This window comes from Apteryx rowi, unplaced genomic scaffold (genome assembly GCF_003343035.1).
Source record: "Apteryx rowi isolate R43461 unplaced genomic scaffold, aptRow1 scaffold_248, whole genome shotgun sequence".
NCBI classification, from domain to species: domain Eukaryota; kingdom Metazoa; phylum Chordata; class Aves; order Apterygiformes; family Apterygidae; genus Apteryx; species Apteryx rowi.
The window spans coordinates 200050-213370 of NW_020448841.1; the positions used below are offsets into that span (position 1 = coordinate 200050).

Genomic DNA, 13321 nt, shown 5'->3' on the forward strand with positions numbered 1-13321 from the left:
CTCTCTCTGCCTCTCTCTGCCTCTCTCTGCCTCTCTCTGCCTCTCTCTGCCTCTCTCTGCCTCTCTCTGCCTCTCTCTGCCTCTCTCTGCCTCTCCCTTTTTTTGTTTACCCTTGCCTGTGAACTTGTTTTCCAGTTCCTGTGTGTTCCCAGGTGGGGGGCTTTTGAGGGGAAAGGGAAGTAACTAAAATTACTGTAAAATGCATTTTCCTGTTAGCTGCTGATGTATATACTCAGCCCTAACTACCCGATAGAATTGGTTTTTGTTTTGTTTTGTTTTTTAAGCTGTTGCTAGCTTTGGAACATGCACTAACTTTACTCAGTTTTGTTACCTACCTATCTTATCAACATTTTCTTCTACCTAGATTGTCAACTATTCTTTGAACTTCAAACCTTTCATCTCTGTTTTGCAATGACACTAAATGCAGTGCTTTTAGTATTGCACTTACAGTCTAGGCAGAGCCTATGCCATACTGGGTATATGGCTAACCCAGACCAAGGATGCTTAATCTTAGAATAAACTATAAACACGGAATCCAGTGTTTAGGATGTCAGACTGTGGAGTCAAAAGTTGTATTATTTGAACATTTGGCAAGTATAATAGATACTGAATGAATTAAAAAAAAATTCAATCTGATCACCATTTCTGAAATGGTGAACTTAAAAAAACAAAAACAAAAAACAAAACAACCCCCCMCACACCAAGTTCTAAGTTAACACTTTTTTAATTCATACCACTCCATATCCTCCTAATCCATAGTCTATTGCTGGATGGGAGTTTGTTAACTGGTAAACTTTCTGTTCCACCTTATGTACATAGCTTTGGTTTTGGGGTTGAGATGAGGATGTTTGTATTTAGATTAAACTCTGTGGTAGTGGTAGTATTTTAAAGAAAAGGAGTGGGAAAGGGAAAACATGTAACCCAGATTCTTTAATCTTGTAATGTTTTTGCAGATGGAGTATGTTTAAAAGTCAAAAGATTTGTAGGGTTTTTTTTTTTTACTTTCTATAAAAGAAGTAAACCTTAAAAGAAAGATATTGTTTACTATATGTATTATGTACAACAGAGTTAACAACAACATAGCATTCCTGTATTAAGGAGAATGTGTGTAGGTGCCAAGGTCTCAGTGGGTGTTGGTAGTGGGAAATATTTGAAGTGTCTTTCTCTGTTAACTGTTCCAAAGTTTGATCATCAGTCCTGAAGAAATACCATTTTATAGATATCAAATAGAATTTAATACTCAGGTGATTTCAGGGGACAAAGAAAGAGTTCTTTTCTGTTTTTTGGCAAAATTTCATTTTAACTTTTATTTAAGCAGTAGTAGGAATGTAGATGGGTGTGTACACCTTCAAGTTACATATACATGTGGTATATATAGACTACTCCTAAATTTATCTGTTTTCTTGTTGTTTTTTTACCTGCCACAGCAATTGTTCTTTGCTGAACTTCTTGTTGCTACAGTGTTGTAAATAACTCATAATTCAGTGTTGGGAGTTTCAGTTATTTTTGGCCTCATGTGATTACCTCATTTTATGATATAGCACTGCCTGCAATAAATAAGCAAAGCATTTGGATTTGTGAGGTATTCCTCTTGCCACTCAAAGCTCTTACCTTTCAATGAATTCAAGTATCTGCTATTTTTAGGGAAGGGTTATGTCTGCAGCAATATCTCTAGAAAGAGGTGAAAAATTATGCAACTTTCCTTCAGAATTTGGCTTTCTGAAGGTATTTGAGTGGGAGGAGCCTCAGGTAAATGCTTCTCATTCAGCCCTTACTTTTTTTTAGCAGATCCCTGAGCTGCCTTTTTGCTTTTCTAGAACATGTACTTCAGATCTTTTCTTCTTCAGAACCCAGTGAAGTGCTATGCTATTCAGAGAGAACTGTTTAGTGTATATGCCTCTTACACAGAGGTTACAGGAAATACAGACATGCAAGTATCTCTTGACAGGTGCTGCTTAGAGAGTTTGTCTGGTCATGCAGTTAAGCATGCAAAACCCTTCAGCAGTTCTGAAGATAAAATATATAATTAGATTATATGTAATAGTTCTGGCTTTCCTGCTGAAGGAGGCACCAAAAAATTAATGAAAAAGTGATATGAATTGGAAGTACTATTTACTTGAAACTTATAGTGTAATATGTTTATTTTATTTACAGGCTCATGAGCGGTTGGAAGATTCTAAACTCGAGGCTGTCAGTGACAACAACTTGGAGCTGGTGAATGAAATTCTTGAAGACATCAGTCCCTTAGTAAATAAAGATGAAAATATTGCAGAATTAGTTGGAATACTCAAGGAACCTCATTTTCAGGTGCCATTTTTTTCTGTATATTGCCCATTTATTAGATTAGTGCACACTTACAGATCTAGGTATGATAATAAAACAAAAACAACTGCAACCTAACAAATAAAAATAGTTGCAGCAAACTGTCTTACCTAGGATTTTACTCTTATTGAAAGGTAAAGCAGAAGCCATGTGGGGTCAAGAATGAGTAGGATTTTATCTTCTCAAATATATTTTCATTCATTGTGTTAAAATCTACTTGAGTTTTTGTTTTAAATCTTGGACAAAAATGTAGTGTTTGCATGCTCACTAGAGATTTCATAGATGCCATTAAAAATCTACTGGAGGTTCCATCCTTCTTAGCATTTTCTCCAATAATTCTGTTTTTTACAGAAACTTCTTCTAATTTTCATAGTATCAATGTCAGACCAACTGGTATGTGGTTTGTTGACTCTTCCCTTGAACACGTTTTAAAAATTGATGATAAGTTTATTGCATGCTATGAATAAGATTGCATGCTCTTTTTTTCACTGTACTGTGGGGTGAGTCATGGATGTGTAGAAATAAGCTATTTCTAGGGTTTTCTACTTCATTTGCTGCAAATCTTGTGCTGTACACAAAGAATCAGGTAGGAAGTTAAAGGAAAATATTAATGGCTAAGATGCTTTCAATGCTGTCCTGGAGAGCTAACCTATCTTCTTTCACTGGGTCAGAATTATAGACTACTTTTTTTTTTTAAAGGAAGATTGAGGCTGCTTTGCTTCTGTGTTTTTGTTTTTCCTAAGTGCGTGTTGTGAAATTGTTAGTCCCATTTGCAGAAACAATGAGCAGTTTTGGCTGCTGCATACAGACAAAAAGCAGCTAGTTAGTTACTTTTTAAAAATTCATCTGATGTGATTTACTTTGGAAACCTATTTGGCGCCCAATTTTGTGCTTCAGTTCCCCTTGTGGAAGCATGCAGTAAAGACAACTGAGTGCAAAGTAGTATTATTTCAAGTAAGTCTTTATATAACTGATATCATAGTCATGACCACTCTGGAAGAGCTTCTAGGAAGATTTGCAGACCAGAATGTGAATGTAACATTCTTTCTGAGGCTTGGGGAGGCTCTATGTTTCTCTGTAAGGAGGAACAGAAAATTAACCAATTACTCAAGAATTAAGTACATTCTATCCATTCTGCCCTACTTGTAGGGAGGAATATTCCAAATCCTACAAGATGGGACCTGTAAGGAAGAAAGGAAAAATAAAATGTGATTTCTAACTATAGAAAACGTATTTTGTATCCTTTCTCTAGGGCAGTAAAGGTGCACAGTAAGCCACTGTTGAATAAGTTGACTTAAGTTTCATGGACACTATTATGTAACTGTGTTAGAGGATCATTCTGTGTTGTACAGATGAATGGTACTGTTTTATCACAGCATCATCTTAACCATTGTTACCTACCTGAACATACAGGTATCAAATGTGGTATACAAGTCATCAATGTAGTGGCTTATTTTAATGTATTATTTAGTACTAAAAATACTCAACTATAGAACTTACCATTTATGAGGTAAACCTTTCTTTTTCACAGTTCTCCAGAATATACGTGGGTGGGGAGGGAGAATACATGGGGTGGGGAGGGCTGGCTTCTTAAGTAAAGAATACATGTATGGTTACACTACTATGTTCGACTGTCTGTCCCTCCCCTTCATCTTTTCTCCTTTCATATCTCTCCCTCCCTTCCACTTTTTAGCCTTTTGACTAATTTTAACCAAACTTTTCGGGGAATCAAAGTGTGGAAGATAGTAGGTTCTTATGAGTTACACAGTATCGATGACTGGCCATCAGGCCAGTATGTGTTGAAGAGCCAATTGCACTGCATGGAAAAAAGCTATAGCAAGTCTCATCAGGCTTGCTGGAGAGCAGAAGAGAAGGGTGGCAGGAGAGGGTGCCTTGAGGGAGAAAGAGGAGTTGAAAGTATTGCACTGCTGAAGTGGTGAAAGAAAGATGAGAGAGGGAGAGCTAACGTGCAGAAGAATCACTTCTGCTGCTTCTGGAAGAACTCATTCAGTTACTTTCCCCTTTCCAAGAGTTTATACAAGCCATTCATCCTAAATAGTAGCTTGCAGTGGCAATAAAATACTTAATCTGAAAAGCAGCCAATATTTTCTCCTAATAGTTAGCTTTCTAATGGCTAATCATACCTTAAAAATAAGTTTCATTTAGAAAAGTGATCTTTAGCTGCCTCCTAGACAGATCTTTATTTATAGAGCTATTTTTCCCCAGATACTCATGCCTCCTTATCAACCCCCAGTGATTTCTCTAAGATCTTAAATGATTTCTTCACTGTACCCAGAGCAACCTTTAAAAAAGTTTTTTCTCTTTTTTGCATGTACATCAGCAGCAAGCATTCTGCTGATTATTCTTATTTTTAAACAATATTGTCAGAGAAGACTAGCACATACTTAGTGCTTAAAAGGAGAGGGGAAAGGTTTTAAGCACTTCTGAGGCCTGAAGCATTAGAAAATGAGTCCTGAATTTGAGAACATTGAGTTCTTTTGCCTCTGTGCATCTCTCCCTACACCCCCCCCCCACAAAATTGTAATTTAATTGTTCTAGTGGAACATAGTTGGGAAATGATAATCATACAAGGACAAACAATGCCTCATAACTTGATCATGCTGAGGATTTTGGGGGGGGGTGTTAGGGGAACCAAATTCTTGAATTTGAATTTGGCTTCAGCACTGAAGAGAGCTGTTGGATGTGTTTAATGTTTCTGGGCTTACTGAATTATGAACTACATATTGTTGTTTTTTTTTTTTAACTGGCAAATAAGTACAGCTACAGAGAACCACTGTAAAGAAGTGAAGATATTCTAAGCTTATGGACTACTTAATGACAGTATCTTGCAAAAAGAGGCCATAGTGTCTGCCATAGGAATATGTCCATTGTGCCATTCTCTTCTGATATGCAGAGAGTTCTTCTAAGCATTGATTTCATTTCTGTGAGAACATTTCTTCAGTTATCCAGTCTTGGATAGCCTGCTGATGCTGTTTAAGGATTCTGTATGGAGGAAACTTTGAATCATCTTTTGCATATTGATTATTTAGTCCGTGCCATTTTGCAGGCTCTGATAGTGGTTTTATAGATGTTCTGACTCCAGTATGGAAAAGGTCAGATTTCAGGGGAGCTCCAGAGTTGCAGGAGCAGAGGATGCCACTGTTTTTCAAATGTTGTAAGAAAGAAGCAAGTGAAGTCCATGCTTCACTTGAAGACATTCACCATGAATTCTATTGGAAGTATTTCTCCAATCACTCAACCATGCTGCTGAAATAAGAAGGTAATTGTGATCAACATAAAATGTTGGAAAGTAGTCTCACAATGGATATGAATTCATGGACTCTGTTACCAGGTGACTCGGTTTCTTAAATGTTCTTCAGGACTGGGTCCCATGTCCTGGCTGGAATGAAAACATCCTGCTAAAACTGGTATAGATTCTTGAGTCTCAGAAATGAGAGTTAGGTATGAGAAGGTAGTAAATGGACCGTGGCTTGTTTTAAAGAAACTGATAAACTTCTTTTCTCAAAGAAACCATTTTATAGTTGTAGGCAGCAATTTACTGGACTGATAGTCCTTCTGTGACTCAGCCATCATGTAAATAGCATGAGAAAGATTTTTGCAATTGAGAGATACTTAATGAGTTGAGCAGCTGAAAGAATTCATGATTATCCATGAAACTGAGTGAAGAAATATAATCAGAATGTGGATGAAGGAATCAGCTTTTAAGAAGGGAAGAATCTTGTGGAGCATGTTAATTTGAAAAGGATAGCCCAGGCTGTTAACTAGTCATCCCTGACTGTGGATCAGATTATACTCCATAAAGTACACTACCATTATGGGAGGGAGGGGTATGTACAAGCATGGTTACACGTGAGGCTCCATGAGAAAATGTGAGAGTTGAATGGTTTATGGCAAGAAGGTTTGGGACCAGCTTGTTCTAGTATGTGACCAAAAAGAAAACTGTAAGCATCTTACTGATGCATCTACCTGGCATTGTCTGTGGTAATGTGTCAAAATGTGTAGTTGGTACTAGCTGGTTTCATTTTGAAAATGTAGAAAGATCCAAAATGTTTCTTGCAAACACTGGCAAGCCAGAGATCTGTTATCCTGTTTTCTGGATTGGATGCATCTTGGATAATGAAGAACTAGAAATTGCTACCATCTGACAGCTGCTTGATTTAAATAAATGATTGTTTTTCCTATTCATTTGATTTGGTTTATGTCCACAGTATCTGAGCAGCCACAATAACCAGCTGTCTTTACAGCTTTAATGGAAAGGGCAGAATCACTGAGTTAGTAACTCCTTCTAATCTCAGGTTGAAGTATCAGCAGAGTCACTATATAGTTTATTTTTTGGAGGCAACTGAAAATAACTGTTCAGGTTGTGATGCCTTGCAAGGCTTGCTTGTTGAGCTTAGCACTAAATTAATATGGTTGCAGAGCTTTTAGGTTGGAGGTTGGCTTACAGAAGGATGGAGCAGAATGCATGGCAGAATTGTTAAACTGAAGCACTTAAATGTCACCTGCCCCACTTTCTAGTCCTGTTTGCTGTTTTCCTCTGGCACATGCATGTCACTACCACTGCTAGTTCCTATGGTGTCCTGCTTTCTGCTGCTCTCTCCAGCTTCTTACTTGATGCCAATCAGTGATCTAGCTTATGACTGTATCTCATCAGGTCACTGTTTGAAACAAGGTTAGTTCTCTATGTTGTTTGAGGCAAGATAGGCCTAATAGGCATCGCCTCCACTTGTTTGCCTTTCTCTTCCTATACCTGTCAGTGAGAGTGTATGATGCAAGATGCTTTATCTTGAACACTGTATGTGGTGGTTATAGTGTGCCCCTTTTTCCTCTTTTAATACAGAAAGTCTCCAGTATAATTTCACATGTTTGATTTCTTGTTTAACCTGTATGTATTATCTTAGAAATTTTTTCTTTAATCTTAAACTAGACTTTCTTATAAAAGGTATTTTAAATTGTATTTTCTTCCAAAGATGGTTATATTTATTTGGATCGCCACCTTTTGGTCTGTACTTACATATGTGAACTAGTGAAAACATTGTTAACTATAAGGTCTGAGTTCTTGTCTTCCAAAAAGGGAAGTGTGTCAGCTTGGATTTGTTATAATTTTTTGGGGCTAGAATTCTGCTTTGGTTTTATACAAGCAGAAAGTACTCATTCTGAAGATTGTCAGAAATCCTTGCATACCTATAATTATCTTTAATTTACAGTTACTTCCAAGTTGCTGTAGAGGAAATTTTATTACATTAAACACAAGTATACAGTATACACTGGATACAGTCTTGCTAGGTGAAAGACTATTTTAAGTGCACCTTTTCCATCTTCTTCCCTGTAAGTTAACACATTCCTCTCAAATTCATTGCATTTCTGCTATAATTCCTTAAGAAAAAGTACTTGTGTTTACAGAAGAGTATATTTGTCAAGATAGTATAGTGATCAGGCCATGTGAGTATTTACATTTCATATGAACATGAAAGTTAAGTTTTGCTGTTCCATGCAAAGTAAGAGTTTTAAGCCCTAAATAGGCAATTTCAGTGGTTACTAAGCACTAAATCCTTTTGGTTATTTCATAATATAAAAAAGGCTTTTTCTGTTCCCTTGCAGTCACTCTTGGAAGCGCATGATATTGTGGCTTCAAAATGTTATGATTCCCCTCCTTCTAGTCCAGAAATCAATAATTCTTCAGTGAACAACCAGATCGTTCCAGTAGATGCTATTCGTATCCTTGGTATTCACAAAAGAGCGGGAGAGCCACTGGTAAGTAATTGCAGATGAGTGTGTCTTTAAATTAAAATGTAAGTGAAAGTGTTTGCATCTGCTTAATTTATTGCATTAAAGTTTTGATTCTTTCCCTTATCATGCTGTGTAATTTAAGGGGTGAGAGGATCAGTATTGAGAGGTCAAAATAGGAAGATATCTGTGTGTTCTCTATGCTGTTTCTTATAAGAATTTATGATAATGAATAGATAGATAGTCATTAGGCAGAATGATTTGGTAGCATAACTGACTAACACGACATCAGTTTGGTACTAATACAAAATGGCAGGATTGCAACCAGGCGCAATGCAGTCATGGTTCATCATATAAAAAACTTGTGTGAAAGCTCTTTTGGGTCACTTGACAATTACCTGTATATTAGGAACTCTTACAGTGTAGTAACTATTATTGTCAGTGTTTTCTTGCAGGGAGGGAGATGGCATATCCCATAGCAGTATATTTTTGCTTGAGGTAATGGTAAAATGAAAGTGGAATTCAAACAATGGTAAACTTGGTGTCATGTACTTCTTTCAGGGTGTTACATTTAGAGTTGAGAACAATGATCTGGTAATAGCACGAATCCTGCATGGCGGAATGATAGATCGACAAGGTCTTCTGCATGTAGGTGACATCATTAAAGAGGTAAATGGCCATGAGGTTGGAAACAATCCAAAAGAATTGCAGGAACTGCTGAAAAACATTAGTGGGAGTGTCACTCTGAAGATTCTCCCCAGCTATAGAGACACTGTTATTCCTCAACAGGTTAGTAGCGCACTTCTAACAATTCTGTCAAAACAACTTCTGTTTGGTACTTTATTGCGTAAAATTACTGTAAGATTTTGGATTAGCCATGATTTGATTGTTTTTGTACAAATAATGTTAGCAGGAAGGCTAAAATGCAGGTATCTATATTCCCCTTCAAGTACATCTTGGAAACTGGATTATTCAGTAGATTCAGGTCACACCTAATAGAAATTTGCTTAAAAAAATCATATTAGAATCTAAGTCTGATAAGCATTTGTATAATTTCAAGCATGTTTCTTTGGCACCTAGTAACCTCCCATGACCTAGCCATAAGCACACTAAACCGCAGTAAACTGCATGTGTTTGACATGATCAAGTGTCCAGGTAATCTGTTTCATAGAATTCAGAAATGTACTGAATTCAACAGACTGGCTTGACTAAGACTAAGCTTCCAAACCTTAGGTTGGAACTTGGTGGCTATTCCTTATCCTTTTGTTGTTGCTGTGCTCTGTTGATTTCTCCATTGCAGAAGTAATTGTTGCTCTAAATCAGCGCATCTGAAACACGTTTAGGTAGTGGGTCTTAATGTCCGCAAGTATAATGGACTGTGCTTACGTTGAGCAGATGCAATATGCATGTACTGTATTTGAGGCTTTCTTTTTATGCTTTCTTTTAACTTTTTTTCTGCCAGCTTGGATAACAAAGATGTCTCCAGCCTACTGAAGCAATTCAGTGTTTCTTCCCCTGCATCAAATTTGAGTCTTAAGCAGTCACATCTTATTTGTTTTAAAACCTTGAGGTCATGGCAAAATTAATACTTAAGACTCCACAAACCTTGAGGGCACTGCTCACACTCTGAGAAATGTATAAGTTTTTGAGTAACTTAATGTCAGAATACTAATTGAGATGTGTATATTGAAATGCAAAAATGAATGTTTTATAATACACTGTCCAAACAGAACAGTTGGCTTTTTATATTTGTCATAAAGCTCCTTCAGCCAAGGTTTGCACTGCAGATTAATTTTACTCTCTCAGCTGGTATACTATTTGTGATTTTTTTTTTCCTCCCATAAATTGAATTTTACTTACCAAATGCAAATTTGATCATGTCAAACTTTTTAGGCTCTAAGTGAAGGCATTACTTCAGCTTGACAGATAAAGTAGCAAGAATGTATTTTGTATTCTTCAAACTTTGTAAATTTTACACATTTCAGGTTTTTGTGAAGTGTCATTTTGATTATAATCCATATAATGACAACCTCATCCCATGCAAAGAAGCAGGTTTGAAGTTTTCTAAAGGAGAAATTCTTCAGATTGTAAACCGGGAAGATCCAAATTGGTGGCAGGTTGGTAAAACAATAAAAGAAAAATTATTTGTATATATATATTAAAAAAATTGAGACCTTCACTGGTTGCATTAATAAGGAACTCTTTAAATAATGAACTATTTATAAATAGTAGATATAAAAAAAAATATTTAGATTGTAATCCATTTTCAAGCTAATAACAAGATATCAACAACTGAAATACAGTTTATACTATTCAATTTTCAGTAGTATATGTAATACAGTCCTTTTGCTATTGCTACTATTTATTTGTCTTTGTTCTTGTATCATAAGCCTAGACCTTCCAAAATCAGTTTTAAGTGGACAATTTCTAGCAGAAAGTCTTAGGTTGACTATAATAATTGTGGTAAGCCTTCCCTGACAGTGACTGTGGAAGAAGTGGACCCCTTCCTGAGTGCTCAGAGTTGAGGAGAAAGAGAGGGAAATTAGCCCTGTGGATTTGAAGAGGGGTGAGAATAGTTATTTTGGAGAAGGTGTATCTTTTATTTCCACAGTGGTGGTCAGTGTCTGTGAGCTGTAACATGCATGTTCATAATCAGAGTGTTTGGCACTTTCAAATAGTAACAGTTCATCCTGCTTTCAGATTGTATTTCTGCATTCGGTCCTTCAGTAGAAATGTAATCCAGCGCTTATGCTATCTTTTTTTTTTTTTTTTTCCAAAACGCAATGCACACAATTAAACATCATGAGTACCTTTGAATGTAGGATAAGTGAACTTTCAAGACACTTTTCTCAACTGAGATGTTCAAAGTTGCAAGTGGCAGTGGCAATCCAGGCTAAAATTTTAGCATTAATTTCTCTTTCCACCCATAAATTGCTAACTCTGTGCTAGATAACAAGGAGTAGTGGGCCAAACATTACTTAAATGAGCAATGTATATATTGCTCTGAAGAGCAACAAAAATATTTGAAAACACTTCAGTGGGTGCTGCTGAATTCTCTTACTTGTAAGTGACTAAGAAAGAAAGAATTAAAGGGGGGCGGGGGAAGAGGCAGAAAATTTGTTACTGCCAAGTTAATTAGTTTTAGGAGTTAGATGCTCTGAAACTCCAGCATAGTTTGAAATAGCTTATGTGCTGTCTTCTATGTTATTTTTCAAATTTCTCTAGCTTTTAACTTGACAGAACCCGGGAGAAGTAAATCAGAAGGTCTCTTAAACAGCCTCTATGAGTTGGGGGGGGGGAGTAGATATGTGTTAAGCCAATATAGTGTATTGCAAGTAATTCTATGCAGATTATACCACTGGAAAAAAAGTTAGTGGACGGTCAAGAAATACTAGACTGTTACTGAAAACTTGCCAACTGTAAAAATTCAGTTAGTCACTAAGAGGTAAAAGAATACAACTTGAAAAGCATATAGTTCCTGTTAGCAAGAGACAGGTCTACCAGTTACAGAGAAGAAAAAATACAACATTTCATAACTGTGTGTTTGTATGTATTAAGCTTGCTAGGCATTAGTCCTGCCATGGACTAACTAATTTATAAATGGTGTCAATGGAGAATATTAGCCAAACTTTGATTACCAGGAATACTTAGTAACTAAGACTTAAATCTTTAGTTCTGTAGTGCAGAAGCTTGAAGGAATGATTAGATATGTGTTAATGAAATTCCCTGTTTGTGAAATGACAGTTAAAAAGTTGCACTGGAACCCGTTTGGAGCAGCACAAGAATACAAAATAAGTCTGTGTACTAGAAAGTCCTGAATTTTGCCACTTGAGAGTTCAATATTTGGAGCTATGGAAGTCCATCTAGGATTTTGATGCCAAAGGTTTATAGCTCTAGGAGGTTATTAACTCAATAGGAATCAGTAGTGAAACTTGTGTCTGTTTTATCTAAGCTCTTTGAATTTTAATACCTCAGTGGCAAGCTACTGTAACTGTAAGGCAAAATTTTAAAAACCACATGTGAATTTGAATTGCTAAGTCTCAGTAATAAAAGTATCAACACTCACCAGTGAGAAACTGGCAGTATGAAAGTCAGTCATCAAAATGTTAATGAGAAAAGTGCTTCTCACAAGTTACCTATAATTTTATTAATGTTTTTTCCAGGCTAGTCATGTCAAAGAAGGAGGAAGTGCAGGACTTATTCCTAGCCAGTTCCTGGAAGAGAAAAGAAAGGCATTTGTTAGGAGGGACTGGGACAACTCAGGTGAGATTTAATGAATTTCAGGAACATATTTTGCTCTGACTCCATTTTTTTCCTTTTCCTGCCATTATAGAAACTTGAAATTTGCTATATGGGAATACTCAATATTGGTAAATGCTAATTATTATATTTGAATAACTTTGTTTTTGGCTTAAGGACAAAAGTAAAAGTATACACTTGGTTGTCATAGATATATGAATCACTTTTGCCACCTGCTGATGAAAAGCTAAATGAGGGGAGAAAGCCATAGAATTAGTGTTTTTTTTTTTTTAATGCACTAAAAGTTAATATAGTAAACATGTATTTTGAGGATTTTTCTGGAATTTTTTAGAAAGTTTTCTTGGTAAACTAAGTTTATTTTCAGTGTTTTGTTCTTACTATACCATTTAATATGTGAAAATAGATGTAATTTTCCTTAGGATATATAAAAATTCTAGAAAGGAACATAATCGTTTCTTCAAAATAGTCCTTGTAATTTAAATTAATTAAAATTAAATTAAAACTTGCATATATTCATGTAAATATCAAAACATCAAAAATGATGAACTTGTCTCAATTTTTTTTTTTCCAGGGCCTTTCTGTGGAACAATAAGCAGCAAAAAAAAGAAAAAGATGATGTATCTCACCACAAGAAATGCAGGTATTTCTTAATATTACATAAGAATGCAAGTTCTCTAGGCTTCTAAACTTGCAGATAATCTAATGTATCCAAAGCAGAAATATGCAGTAAAATATCTGATTATAAATTCAATAGATCAGATATTTTTTGACGTTTAAAAGGAATAGTGACCAGTGGAGATATGGTGCTGAGTACATATTTCAGTAGGTGAAAGTCAGAGCAGAGTGGTGTGTTAAAAAAGAAAAAACATTAAAGCTCACTAATTGGTAATCACAATTTTGCAGTTCTGATCACTCTGCAAAGTTCTCCTTGGAAGTAAAGGTAATAATCTCACTTTACGCTGCCCCTGAAGGAGTAGCTATTGTATTCCAA

General features: G+C 36.0%; 1 protein-coding gene across 1 annotated transcript in view; it reads left to right on the forward strand.

Annotated features, from left to right (window-relative positions):
* MPP6 (membrane palmitoylated protein 6) overlaps window positions 1–13321 on the forward strand; it is a 56186-nt gene that overhangs the window by 36852 nt on the left and 6013 nt on the right. The window contains exons 3-8 of the mRNA XM_026066790.1: window positions 2155–2307; window positions 7945–8097; window positions 8632–8859; window positions 10056–10187; window positions 12234–12333; window positions 12902–12970. Of these exons, the coding sequence (XP_025922575.1) occupies window positions 2155–2307; window positions 7945–8097; window positions 8632–8859; window positions 10056–10187; window positions 12234–12333; window positions 12902–12970 (835 nt within the window). The remainder of the gene's footprint in view (window positions 1–2154; window positions 2308–7944; window positions 8098–8631; window positions 8860–10055; window positions 10188–12233; window positions 12334–12901; window positions 12971–13321) is intronic.